The sequence below is a fragment of the Carcharodon carcharias genome, chromosome 5, assembly GCF_017639515.1.
Source record: "Carcharodon carcharias isolate sCarCar2 chromosome 5, sCarCar2.pri, whole genome shotgun sequence".
In the NCBI taxonomy this organism is placed as follows: Eukaryota; Metazoa; Chordata; class Chondrichthyes; order Lamniformes; family Lamnidae; genus Carcharodon; species Carcharodon carcharias.
Genome location: NC_054471.1, coordinates 193,492,615 through 193,507,118, shown reverse-complemented (window position 1 = coordinate 193,507,118; position 14,504 = coordinate 193,492,615). Strand labels below are relative to the sequence as shown.

Genomic DNA, 14,504 nt, shown 5'->3' with positions numbered 1-14,504 from the left:
GTGCCACTCTGGCGCGGAGCCTCAGGGAGATAGGGTGGACTGTTGAAGGAAAAGAACATTGGTGTGATGACACAACCTTGCTTGACCCCAGTTTGCATTCATATTGGGTCTGTGGCATATCTGTTAGTAAGGATCACAGCTTGCATGTCTTCATGGCCAGAATCTTCAGGTCGGCGAGCAACCCTAAGGCTAGTGGGCAGGTGAAGAGCCCAGACGGCCTTCACATTTGTCATGAAACCTCATCCGCGGGCACCCGCTCTTGCTCCCGTCCAACATCCCCAACAGGGAGAAAATTCTCCCCTTTAAACCCCTGGAGAAACATCACCAGCAATGCCTCCACAAAATCCTGCAAATTCAATGGTAGGATAAGCGCTCCGGTATCAGTGTCCTCCTTCAGGCCTACATCCTCAGTATCGACACACTGGTTATCAGCTACGTTGGGCGGGCCCCATCATCCGCATGCCTGACACAAAACTCCCAAAATAAGCCCTATACTTCGAGCGTCACCACGGCAAGGGTTACTGGGTGGACAAGGAAACGTTTCAGGGACATCCTCAAGATCTCCCTGAAAAAATGCAGCATCCCTACCGATTTGTGGGAATCTCTTGTTTGAGACCACCCAAACTGGAGAAGAAACATTTGCGAAGCTTCCAACCATTTCGAACATCTCCAACAGGCCCAGTTGGATCTCACACACAAACAGTGGGAGGAGCGTCCCAAAATCCGAGCATCCAACCCACCTGCCTAGTCAAACACTAGCTGCCCCGCCTTGGCAGCATGTGCAGATTCAGCGTTGGACTTTTTAGTCACCTCAGGACCTACGATCCCATCGTGGAAGAAATTCATCCTCGCTCCTAAGGGACTGCCTAAGAAGAAGATGACAACTTTGGAATAAACAGCAAATTCCTTTCAACTATATAAGCAGAAACTTTTGTTTTGCTTTGCTTATTAGTTTGCCCTCTTTATTGGCAGCCACCAAAACTTCACGGTCACAAGGACTTCTGCTTCTAGTCCTATCTTAAGACTGCTCTGTACTCATTGTACAATCCTTCGAGCTGTGGCCTCTGCTTGCACTTCAATGATGTTCGGAAATAGGTTTTGTTGAGGGGGTACAATAATGCCTTGATTGTGTAAACTGCAGATTCACTGACTTTCCAAAAGCAATTGCTTTATCATGCTCCATGTCCAGTTTCATTTGTGCTCTTTTGATGGAAGGCTTGCTTAACAGGAAAGGTATCTTGCTAGAAACTACATTCAGTACTAATAAAGTGGCTTATTCCAGCTATTTTGCACAGAATCACCACTCGTTTTAATGACCTCAGTGTGTTGTCATCCCCGAACCTACAACAAGTAGAATTTACACACTTTCTGACCTTACATTGATCCTCACTACTGAGTGAATCTAATAACATTTTAGCCAATCTCTTCCACACGCTGTTGAGGTGCAACCACCATCTAACACTGCACAGCTAAATGAATCCACGACTAATACATTCATCACCGGGTTAAGCTTCTTGTGACTAGTACAATTGCTTCAGACTAATCATTACCATCATCTTCAGCTTCTGAATTCTGTCTCGTGCATCACTTAGAGAACTCTGCTGTTCCGCTTCATCACATCATGATATTTTGAGTCACACCTGAAGCACCTATTAACTGTTCCCCAGACATTCCTGGGGTTCCTTCACCTTCTGTTGCTGCTTTAATCCTGCCCATCTGCTGTAGTGCCGGATATGCTGAAAGTGCCTTCATCCTCTCTCCTTCTGTCTGTAACTCCTCCTTTTATACTGGCGCCTGCATCCAGTGCTTTACAATCTCAAAATGCCGTAATCCTCGAGTCCTCCATCCTTTGTGAGACTGCAGAATATCCCATTTATGTCAGCAAGGCTGCAGGAAATGACTGCTTCCTCAGGAATAGTTCCAAGGCTGCAGACATCAGCTCCACAGACATCTGCTCCGAAAGGGAATCTCTTTCTGAGAACCGAACCCCAGCTAAGACCAGGAGCCTGTCCATACGCGCAATCCATTAATTTAAATCGAAGCGCTGAACAAAGAATCTCCAGATTGAACTTCTGCTACCTTATATAAAGTTTGTTAAAGTCCATGATATATTCCTTCATGGAATGACTGTCTGTCCGTCTTTGAAAATCTATCAAAGTTTGACTATGCCTTGTGGGCATCTGAAAGATCATCTTTCTGGTAAATTTCATCCATAAAACTTAAGAAAAGAGCCAGAACCTTCCTCAACATCCAACAGTTGGGTTTCCAGCTCACAAAATACTTTGCTTCTGAGTTTACTTTTGTAAGGAAACAATGCCAAGGCTGTACCTTGGGGTGGGGTGGGTTTTACACTAAGTCGCCAGCAACTTTTAACGTGGGGGGCGGTGGTGGGAAGGGGATGGAAGTGGCGGGGGTGGGTGGTGGGACTCACATAAAATCCAGCACCTTGTTTCTTCTTTTGTAGGGATGTAACCAGTGTCCACAGTCCTACTTCAAACTTACATTGGTCGTAAGATTCAGTCTCTGATGACACCAGCAGGCAATTTACCCTGACAATTTAACTTTGTTTTCAGCCATTCTGCACAAAAGCTACTCTGATTGTAATCTCCTGTCTTAAAAAGAATTGTTAGTTTCCAATCTTCGTCCTTAGGTAATCATTCTCTGCTACCATGTTAAACTTCTTATAGCCACATAGTGAAGGATGAAACCAGAAGTCAAAATTGTTGCTCAGTTTTAGATTATTCCCAAGGTGAGTCTCGCTCCTAACCCTATGATCCCCACCAGTGTCATAAGTGTCTTTTTATACTCTTTTGAGTATACGAAATGAACAAATTAAACTAATTAACAGATGAGCCGCCCATTAAAGGAGAGTGTCTCTTTATATACGCACAAATCATTATCCAGTGAGTGCCCCCCCGCCCCTGCCTTTTGTAGACACTTGACCTTAATTTATACAATTAACAGTGGAGAGACTTGGAAATCTTTGTCGATGGGTGGGTTTAGATCCGTCAAATAACCTGCTTCGTCTGCAATTATCCTGTGATCTTGTGCTGCAGGTAGTGTGAAGCGTTCCATTCCATATAACCTGCCTCATCCCCTTCTCCCAGTCACTCATTGCCGCCATGTTCCATATTGTCTCTATAAGTCATTTTCTTAAATGCAAAATACTGTGTGAATGAAAGAAGTCTGATATAACAACAGAAAACGCTGGAAATACTTGCAGGTCTAGCAACATATATGGAGAGGCAAACAGTGTCAATGCTTCAGGTTGATGATGACCAGAAACATTAATTCTGTTTGTTTCTCCACAGATGCTACTAGACCTGCTGAGTGTTTCCAACACTTTCTGTTCATAAACCAGTTTTTAAGTGATTTTCTGCACTGGTAATTTCAGCAGAAAACTCCACCGTGAAGTGTTGTATTCTATTTATTAATCAATAAAAGGTTATGTAATCTGTTTCTAAGACTTCTTTCACTAGCATTCAGTATGAGCTCTGAGGGAAAATAAGGAGATTTCATTTCACCGCGGTAGTTTAAAAATTAATCCTGGCACCTCACATCACAAAAAAAGTGTGTTTTGTTAATTCACGGCGTGTTTACTTTCTGTTGGACATTTGAGACGTTTAGAGACGCACGTTTCTTATTTGGTGTGCTTAACAGTGGCTGTGGTACCTTTCAGCAGACAGAAAATAATCGTGGTTTATGTAGTTAAAAACAACTAGCAAAATCTTTAATTTAAAAAATGCCACCAGCTACTTCAGTTCTTACACAGCAATTCAAAAGGTCTCATTAAATCATGTGAACTGTGGAGGGATTATAGCAGTTTCAGGGGCAGGAATCTGCACTCATTTCAAGCATGATTAATTGAGGCTTCCAGACGTGCAGTGGAATTAAAATAAAGAAAAAAATATTAGATTTAAATCCCACTTTTTCTGCCAACATTTGTTCTTCTTGAATGAATAAATAGATTCCAAAGAATATTTGGTAACAGCTCAGCTGAGCTGAAGAAACAGACCGTCAGATTTATGGAACATCGAGATGTATTTTGAAAGGTTCCTTATATTTGCAATGCACAACAGAGTGACACACAATTTATAACAATTTGAGATGGTAATATATGAAAATATGCATAGCCATTATGGCGTTTGCAGCATAGAGTGTTTTTTGTAAAGTTTGCTGGGTCTTTTTTACCATGAGGTTTTACATTATTTGATGCAAACAGTATCCTTAATTTTTAACAATTCTATCTAAATTGCGTTTGATTTATCGTGACATGACATGGGCAGAAATCAAAATGGTTGTTTCTGCTCTGTGGAGTTGGGGCCCTGGGAAAATATATTAGCATTAGATGAGGAAGGATGAGAGGAAGCTTGAGTTGAGTATAGACTGGTTAGGGTGTGCGGCCTGCTTCTGCGCCGTATATTCAACATAATCTATGTATACGCTGACTGAATTTGAGCAGGTACAAGCGGAATGACACTTGAGCAATCAATGAACGAAAAGTAAAAGCAGCAGTCTTTGTAAAGAAATTATCAAATAATAATAGCAGTATGGATATGGAACTCCATTTGGCCTAACTTAGCTTATCAATGTAGAAAAAATCTACAGTCCCCATCCCACCCCCATTCAATGACTTTTAAATGATACAACAGCTTTTATTTCCACTACTTTACCTGGCAATGTTATCACTTTGTGTGTTGAAGAGCTTCATCCTGTCACATTTGCCCTACTCAAGTTCACTGTGGTGTGGTGTTCCAGAATTTCAATATATGAGGAATGGTGTTCAGGGAAGGAAGGAGACAGAAAGGGCAGGGGAGGGGATTGGGGAGTGCAGAAGTCTAATGGGTCACAGGTACATTTTGGACAATATGTTTTAGTTGGCAGGTGGTCGGGGAGGGGTCTGATTGACAGCTCCTTTCTCCCAGTAGCAAATGAGAGGAGATGAGACAAAGGGCAGCATGTGGCAGGAAGAAATGGGGGAGCGGCGGGAAAGCACTGATGCTCACATTGGCGAGGATCGCACAAGATCGGAGGGACAGGTGGGTGCATCGATAACACCTCATACCTGTTGTGTTTCAGACACCCACCAGTAAATGTCTGGCCTCGATTTTGTCTGTTTGTGAACACAGGCAGGGAAAAGCTAGGGACAGGGGGATACACAATTGATCAGGGTTTGAAAAAGAAAGCTGGACCCAAGCTCAGAAGGAGAATGCAAAAGGCAGTTAGCGGTTGCTTTGTCAAGCTAGATGTCCCGCTAATGTGAGGAAGCAAAGTGTGTTCATTATTTTGTATCATTGCATGAAAGCAAGTTTTAGGATTGAGTTATGACACTGATTGGTGCTCCAAAGTTAAGTTACCAAAGTTTTGAGGATAATATTTTCTCACAAGCAGACATAAATGTGAAAGGCCTTACCATCTTTATATGAGTTGCTATGAACTGATGTACGTAATTCATATTCTTCCTCTTCTTAACAGTACAATTTTGGCTTAGTTAAATATTGCTTTGCTGCAGGATGATGTTGTGCATCAAGTGCAGTTATATGATCCACTGCCACTGGCTAGCTTACTACAAAGAGGGAGCCAAGTCCGTAAGGCCAGTATACACCCACTGCATCACCAAGACCCCCTGTAGTGCCTTCTCACAGTGACACATGGCAACCAGCACCGAGCCCTAGGCTGACCTGCAGGGGATCTCGGAGGAATCTTGGCCTCCAGAGATGAGTTATGTAAGCCCACCCGTGTGTGGACACCCAGACATTCATCCATCAGGTTCTGGCTATGGGTCAAATAATAACCACTACCGTGTGGATCAAAATCAAGAGGGATGGGGGCACTGGAGCTGTAGATGGCTGATGATCCTTTAAGAAAGAATGTTCTGCCAATTTCTGCTCCTGCCGTTCTTCTGGATTCAGACTGTAAGGTTGAGAGGGAGATGCAGATGCTGGGCAAGTCTGAATCTCCTGCCCTAGCTATGCAGCCAGTAAACAAATTGAGAGGGCACTTCACCGTTAATAAAAAGTGGAGAAGCACTCAATTAAGGCAAGTGTGAAATGCCAGCTGAGTATTGATGCAATGGTGACACTGGCAGTGGGCAGAAGTTGCCACCATGATGACAGTGTCGTTTCGGAAGCTCCAATGCAGACCCCAGCCCTGCAAACAAGAGATTATCCTGCAACACCGGCAAGGGACAGCTTCATACCTGGCACTTGTGGTTGACTTTGCCTTCCTAGAATCTGCTTGTTGAGCCATCAAAAGAAGTGCAGCAGATGATCTTGTCTGACCTCGCCAAAGTTCTGAAACTGCATCCCCATCATCTCTCACAGATGGAAGGACACCAATGACCAGTTAAAAATTTTGTGTTTATCACTGCATGAACCTCCATCTACCTTTTATTTTTTACGTAAGATCCAACCCAGTTTGTTCAATATGATCAAATGCAGAACTTTCTTATTCCCTTCTTAAATTGACTCCCATTTATTGGTTATTTTAAGTTGTTGAACGTGGCTGCAGTCTGCCACCAATCAGGTATTTGAATAAGTGAGGGAGAACATTAAATCATTGTCGGGTGCAAACTCTCTATTTTTGCAATACCTATTAAGCTGAACAAATAAAGCTCCCTCCCTTTCCTGCCCTTGGATCACGTACTGACAGTGCAATATGCAATATTCTTTGCTTCATTGCTATATTTTTGTTCCTTTCTCACCTAGTTCTTAGAATGGAAATATAATTAGCTGCATGGCCTTATATAGAACGAGGAAAGAAAGAGCATGTGATCAATGTTCCCTCCAAGCTGCATGAAGCTACCACACAAACCCCTCACACTTGTCCCCTTTAAGATGCTGTGTGTGCATAGCTGTGCCGAAACATTTAAGCATACTGCTGCTAAGATAAACAAGGTGCACACAACAAAGAAAATTTAGGGACATAATTGCATCTAATGTTGGTGACTTCAGGTAACAGACCTCTTGGTGTTCACCCCCTCCATTACGTACATTGGGTGTGTGGAAGTTGAGTTACTTGCAAATAATAAAAACAAGCAATTTAATATTTCAGCATGAATAAGGAAATTAAGTTATTTACTTAGGTTGCCTTTTCTTTTGTTCATAAATATACCACAATTTGTGACGACCCGAGAAACAGTGGGCCGATTTTGTGGTAAAAATAATGGTGAGACAATCAGCACTCACTGTTACTAAAGAGTAAATCAGGCAGCAACCCCAGTATCTGCTTATGTGCAGTTAAGCACAGAAATTAGGAAGTTGCTGTTTGAATTTCCCTGCTTCCCTGCCAAGCTTCACTTCACTGATCGCCCACTAAGAGATTTGGCATTCACGCACATGAACGGTGTGAAATCGCTGCACCTTACCCTTTAAGCACACCAGGAAACGTTGAAGCTTACCCATTCAGGCACAAGTGAATTTTTAATGGTGTGATGGGTCTTAATTACTGTCAAACAACCTCACTGGCACTGAAAATTTACTTTCAAAAGTTTGATGTCATTCCTTCAAATCTTAATTATTCATGAGGGATTAAAAATGTTTTTTTTAACTTGTTTAATTTTTTTAGTTCTCATTTTCAATCCCATCTTTATTTCACTCCTTTTATTTAATTTTCTGTATGTGATTTGGCATTGAAAAAAAAGTATTCTAACTTACACTTTCTAGTTAGACTGTCTCTGTAAGGGTTCTTCAATCTGCTTTATTGATGGGACACACCCTTGCTTGCCCTGTTCACACGAGTCCCAGTTGTTTGCCAGAAGTTGCAGGGTAGAAGCCCAAAGGGGAAGTGGAAGTGAAATGAAAGATAAGAGACATTTGTTCACCACTAACAAATTATGAACTATTATCAGAGATTGTTAATTTTAATGGGTGTGACATAGTTACAGTGCTCGTATATATGTCCTAATGAGCGATTCAGTGAAAGTTACTGTACTGATAGGCTCCCCTGAGCCCACAACTACCCTGTTTCAAATGAGCATATCATTCATTCTATTTTTCCATGAAATTAATTCATCACCAGATTTGGTTTGCTCAAGAGTGAAGGACAGAGACTTTATCAGATATGGGAGTGAAAAAAGACTTGTACTTCTCTAATGTCTTTCACAACCACAAGACATCTTGAAACACTTTACAGCTAATTAAGTACATTTGGTGTGTAGTTAATGTTATGTAGAAAACATGGCAGAAGAGTTACACACAACAAGCGCCCACAAAGAGCAATCTGATCATGACCAGACCATCTGTCTTTTTCCGTGTTGATTGAGTATAAATATTGGTCAGGACACCCAGGACTGTTCCCCTGGTCTTCAAAATAGTGTCATGGGATCTTTTAAATCCACTCTGAGAGAACAGATGGAGCTCGGTTTAACATCTTATCTGAAAGATGGCATCTCTAACAGTGCATCACTTCCTCAGTATGGCACTGGGATGTCAGCCTGGAATTTGTTTGCTCAGGTCTCTGGAGTGGGAACTGAACCTGCAGATTTCTGACTTTGGGGCAAAAGAGTTACCAACTGAGCCAAGCTTGTAACCTAAGGAGAAAGGTTAAATTGTTCTAAGCACAGAAAGGTAGAGTAATACAATCGGGGATCCTGCCTTCTCCTGATTGAAATAGCAGCTCAGGTTTCGGTCAAAGAGCACTGATGTTTGTGAGCTCAGTTTTACCATCAAGTTTGTCCTTTCAGGATCAAGTGATGAGTGTGTTTCTAATTCAGGTGAATGTTGATGAATACCTTCAATGTCCTTTCCGAGGGGCATTGAACCTTGAAGAATAGGATGTTTTGAGGTAAGCTATTCTATTCGAGGATCAATCTTAGGGAAGCTTTAAAAAGGCAGCCCCCAAGTTTCATTAACCTTGCTTCACCTCTGCTTGACCATGAGTTCCACCCCACCATGTACCATTGTGGTCCAGGGCATGTATATATTTGGGTGGGCACTTGTGGTACATCTGGGAGCCCTGTTTAAGTGGGGCTGAGGAACGAGGTTACAGAGAGAGAGCAAGGGGCAAGGCCACAGTTAGACTTAAACACTTAGATTAAAATTAAAACTGTTAACTTGGAGGACAGGAGCCAGTGTAAATCAGCAAGAAGAGGGTTGATGAACATGTGCAGGGCTTGATGCAAGATAGGATTAAGGTAGCAGAGTTTAAGCAACAAGATGAACTGAAATTTTTATTTGATGGAGCAGAGGGTAGAGCAGGGTTTACCAACATGCGGTCCACGGTCCACAATCCTGCCTGCCATACCCCTCTATTGGGCAAAAGAGTTACCAACTGAGCCGTGCTTGACACCTAAGGATAAAGGTTAAATTATTAGCGTAGAAAGGTAGAGTAATACTGGGATACTGCCTTCTCCTGATTGAAATAGCAGTTCAGGTTTCGTTCAAAGAGCACTGATGTTTGTGAGCTCAGTCTTACTATCAAACTTGTCAGTTCAAGATCAGGTGATGAGCGTGAGGGTTCAAAATGCAGGTCAGTGAAGTGAAGGATTCTGCAAGCAGCAGCCTCTCCAATCACAGGCCACTTCTGTCCCATGCTTGCTGCTGATAGGCTCAGCAAATCAAAATCGTTTTCATTAAAGCTATGCGTTATTCCTTCATTTTTGCTGTAGTATTTGAAACAGTGGTTTTAGTCTTAATTCAAGTGGAATGAAGGGGAAGGCTTGCCTTTTGTTAGAGCAGAGGATGGGGCTTGGAACAGAGGAAGATATGGAAATGGTGGACGTACAGCTTTGAGGTGCTGAGAGCAGGACCTGGAGTGAGATGCAAAGTAGATACTAAAGTTGTTGAGAGTGATTGTGTGCAATTCTGGTCGCCACATTACCAGAAGGATATGGAGGCATTGGAGAGGGTGCAGAGGAGGTTTACCAGGATGCTGCCTGGTCTGGAGGTTATTAGCTGTGAGGAGAGGTTGGAGAAACTCGGATTGTTCTCACTAGAGGGACGGAGATTGAGGGGCGACTTGATAGAAGTTTACAAAATTATGAGTGGCATGGACAGAGTAGATAGTCAGAAGCTTTTTCCCAGGGTGGAAGAGTCAATTCCTAGGGGACATAGATTTAAGGTGAGAGGAGAAAACTATAGAGGAGATGTGCGGGGCAAGTTTTTTACGCAGAGGGTAGTGAGTGTCTGGAATTCGCTGCCAGAGGAGGTGGTGGAAGCAGGTACGATAGTGGTGTTTAAAAGACAGCTTGACAAGTACATGAATAGGATGGGAATAGAGGGATACGGACCCTGGAAGTGCAAAATGTTTTACTTGACGGGCAATATGATCGGCGCAGGCTTGGAGGGCCGAAGGGCTTGTTCCTGTGCTGTACTTTTCTTTGTTCTTTGATAGGAGAAAAGCCTGGGTCCCAAGACTAGGTGCAGGTAGAAGTTTGGCTGTGAATGAAATGGGGAATTTCATGACTGACTTTCCACAGCAGAAAATATTATAGATTGAGAGGGGTTGCTTTTGTGATTAAATTAATAAATAAAACACCATTTGGCACTTGGTAGTGGGGGGGATTTCTTTTGCACATGAAACATAACAAAATTGTAATTGGGTTCTTTGTATGTTTATGATGTTACTAACCATTGTATGCAAATAAAATATTCTCACATTTTTCAAAAAAACTAACAAATATTATCAAAAAGTTCTGTTAACATAGTTGAGTTAACATACTACTTTAGCACACCAGGGAAGAGGATTCCCTTTGAGGGAAGTTAAGCATGCTCTCAATGGGCGGAATCTTGGAGAAGCAGGAGTCTCCAAGACCCCCTTTTCAGGAAGGCTCTCTGCATCTTGTGCCACTTAAGGACCCCAGGAGCAGAAGCCGTGCCTGCTGAGAGTTGCCAGCCAGTCAGAGGGCAACAATTCTATTGAACAGCAGTGCTTCTGGTGGCTGTTGCTGGTATAGTACCCACCCAAGGCCTCAAGATTGTTGCTGAATCCCAGGCCAGAGCTGTGTGATGGTGGGGAGTGTGTCACGGGGTTTGGGGAGGGGGAGGGGGGGTGTGGGGGGCAGTCACAGGGGAGGGGAATGAGGATATTCAACAGCAGGGACAGGATGTGGCTCTCAGCAGGCACTCTCTCCCCCCCCCAACCCTCGCTCTTCCTGATGCTGAGTCCGATCAGGCATTGAGTGCCTTTGAACATGGGATTCCACCCTCCCCAGGAAGCCCACAAAGCGAACACACCAGAGTTTTGCTTGTTGTGCTACCCGCTTGGCGAGTTCCCTGCCCACCACTGGGTTAATCCCAACAGCGGTGGGATGAGTTCCTTAATTGGTCATTAATTGGCCGCTTAAGGACCTGAATTGGTGATGGGGTGGAAATGTCTGCTCACCACAGACTTAATTGGGGTGGAGGCAGGAAGGCAGTGGGGGTACCCCCCCACCTGGCGCGCTTTCCCCTGATTAAATGCTCCCCTGGCACCAAACCCGCCATGGGGATGGCACAAGATTCCACCCAACGTTCCACACTCTCAGTCTATTCATACCAGTTTACTAGTCAGAGCTGCAATTAGAATATTGAGCTTTATAAGCTGGATGCAGAGGACTTTATTTCATTGTTTTCATTGCTGTCCTTTGGAAACTAAGAAACACAAAAATCTCCTCTTTTTGTCTTCAATTCTAGTTTGTGATGGTACAAGATAACCCTATGTACATCTTTGAGCGCCTTGAGAATGGATACAGATAATAGTTTTAAAAATGGTTTTATTTGCTCAAAAAAATATTAGAGCATTGGACAGCGACGTGTTCATAAATTGGGCAAAACATCTGATTTTTGCTTTTCGTGCTTGCCCATAATTTATGATTTTTGCCGTTAGATTTGGATCAAGCATTACCAAGCCCCCCCCCCCCCAAGCCTTGCATGTGGTTGGATGTTGGGTGAGTGTCTCACCTCCTTTGGAGTTTGGCAGGTTTGCAATGCTGCATTTCTGATTTGGAATGAGCAACTAATAATGGAGCTCCAGCACTCTTGCATCTCCTTTGGTAGTATGACGACAGTACAGTTTTTTTCCAGCAATACTATTGAATCTCTGACCTAACAAACAGGTCCCACTCCCATTTACTCTGGTGGGGGTGTGGCGGGGGGGGGGAGATCCACTGCCTAAAAATGAAGGTTAATTTCTGAACGATTTTTATTTATCTGTGTGTACAGCGTCTTGGATAGTCCGAGCAGACTGGATGAAGAACACAGGCTGATTGCTAGGTATGCTGCCAGACTAGCTGCAGAAGCTGGAAACACAGTAAGTACCTCAGCCTTCCTTCTTCTATTTGATCACTTATTTCAGGCCTTGGGCTTGGCAGCTGACATCCAGTAAACGTCAGCTATTTAGTTCAAAAGATGTGGATGGCGAGGTTTTTGTAAGATGTACAATAATGGACCTTTGCCTTGATTTTAGGGCATTCATCCGATAAAAGGGTTTCAAACAATGCTTATGAATCCTAGGAGTGAACTGAGTGGCTTATAATGATTGCTACAAAGGTAGCATTAAAGCCTTGAAATGCCTCCAGAGCATCACATCTACATAAAGCATATCATCTTATGCTTGCGATAGTCTTATGTTTTAAGTTGGTTATCTGTTAGAAGCTGTCTGTTTGATCTTCACTCTGTTACATGCCATGCAATTATACCCACTGAGTGACTGATAAATGCACATGTTCAATCTAGTTGTTCTATAATTCTGCCTATTGTCACAATCATGAGTTTATAAGATTATATTTTGGGTCTGTAGCTTTAAATTTAGAGCAAATGAAGGGGGTCGTGTGATTTGTTCTGCAGGCTCCTTGACAGTAAGCCTAGGTGATTTGATTATCAAAAGATCAAAGGGAGGTTTAGATTGTTTTACCGAGTAGACGGTACAAGATATTTATGCTTGGAGATAAAAACAGCTGTCTCTGGGAGACTCAAGGTCTACTCATTGTAATCTCAAAGTCCTAGAAAGGTGTTGTAGGTATCATGTAGCAAATAGTTATGCTGTAAACTGTCCATTTACTTCTAAGATGAAAGCAAGTTGGGGCCAAGTATAGCTAATTCTCATTTTCTACCTGAATGGAAGGTTAATGTGTTTCATGTTGCCATGGGGAAGAGGAGAGAGGAAGCCATTTTTGAGACCAGGTTACAGGCTTCCCTACAAATCAATGAATATGTCAGATAGGCAGCAGTTTTGTGTGGTCAACAGATAGAAGTAGCAGTTTGGCTTTTGCACACTACTACAGCTGGATGCAGAGGGAGATGATCTCTAGTCGAAGAGACACACGCTGCAACGATCTAAGGATTCCGGGAAATTTACCCTGGCATGACCAGCCGAAGAAGAATCATCAGAGCAGGTTTTCCTGCTGGTAGTGGATTTAAGAAACTCTTCAAAATGGAGGAAAATGCCTGGAGAAGGCCACTCAAAGTTACTACTGAGAGAAATGGAGATATGGAAACCTGTTGGAAGCTGGGAGCAACAGGTTATGGCTTGCTCTAAGGACTTTTAATTCCATGGGGAGTGTGATAAGTATAAAAGTGGAATGTTCCCCTCTGTAGTTTAAAGTATAAGTTGCCTACAAAAAAGAAAACCATGTCTAATTAATAGTCTTTTTTAGTCATTTGTTATAGTAAAAGTTTTAAAACATAGAATCTTGCCTTGTCACTCTTTCAGCTAGTAACTGGAAGTTTGAATCTCTTTTTAAAAGCTATCGATCGCTGTAGAGATTGTAACAATATTAGGCTGCTGTAATCTTCTTTATCAACATTATCTGTGAGATGCATTGGAGAGAAAGTGCTTTTGATCAGTTAGATAACAAGAGTAAAAGATGTACTTAGCTGGTCGCAGTTTGGCTCTGCTTTGCTCATTGTCAAGAAACAGCCATCCCATTACATCTGTTACGCTAGGTCTATCTTATCACACAGCCAGAGCTTGAATCAAAGCATGCCCTGACAAGCTAAAATCAAGTGTCCTTTACTTTCACAATCCTCCTAATACAAGTTACTGAACACTTTGTAGGGTTTTTGCCATTGACAGCATATTTGTGACTTAAAACTACTTAAGGCATAGCATGGAGATCCATTTACAATGCATTGATTGAAAATCCTTGGAAATTCATCTGTGCACTAAGGCTTTATTAATGCAGGTCGTAAGTCTGAATTAATGTCACTGAATTTTGTTTGATTGCCTTTGGGAGACAGAGATAAATTGCTCTTGAGATTTATCTAGGGGTTTACCTGTGGCAATACAATACAATGCCCTCAGGAGATTGAGTAGGTTGTGTAGGGTGTATTGGCTGTCAAGGGAATTAACTTAATGAACAAATTGCCTCTTTATCTTCTCTTGTTTCTTTTTTTGTCTTCATGAGGAATAACAGTCACGGTTGATTTTGCATAAAGTGCAGTTGGGGCAACTGAAACAATTTACATGATCACTCATTTGGAAATTAATAAAAATTATTTGCCCTTTTTTTTCATGATGCTAGTCTTGGCCTGGCTTCTTTTCACAGGCACCAGAATGTGGCAGAAATTAATTCAAATGAAATTATT

The 14,504-nt window shown here is 42.4% G+C and overlaps 1 protein-coding gene across 8 annotated transcripts in view; it reads left to right on the top strand.

Annotated features, from left to right (window-relative positions):
* dtnba (dystrobrevin, beta a) overlaps positions 1-14,504 on the top strand; it is a 464,573-nt gene that overhangs the window by 322,734 nt on the left and 127,335 nt on the right. For all 8 annotated transcript variants that reach the window (XM_041188318.1, XM_041188316.1, XM_041188314.1 and 5 more), the window contains one exon: positions 12,141-12,228. In XM_041188318.1, the coding sequence (XP_041044252.1) occupies positions 12,141-12,228 (88 nt within the window). The remainder of the gene's footprint in view (positions 1-12,140; positions 12,229-14,504) is intronic.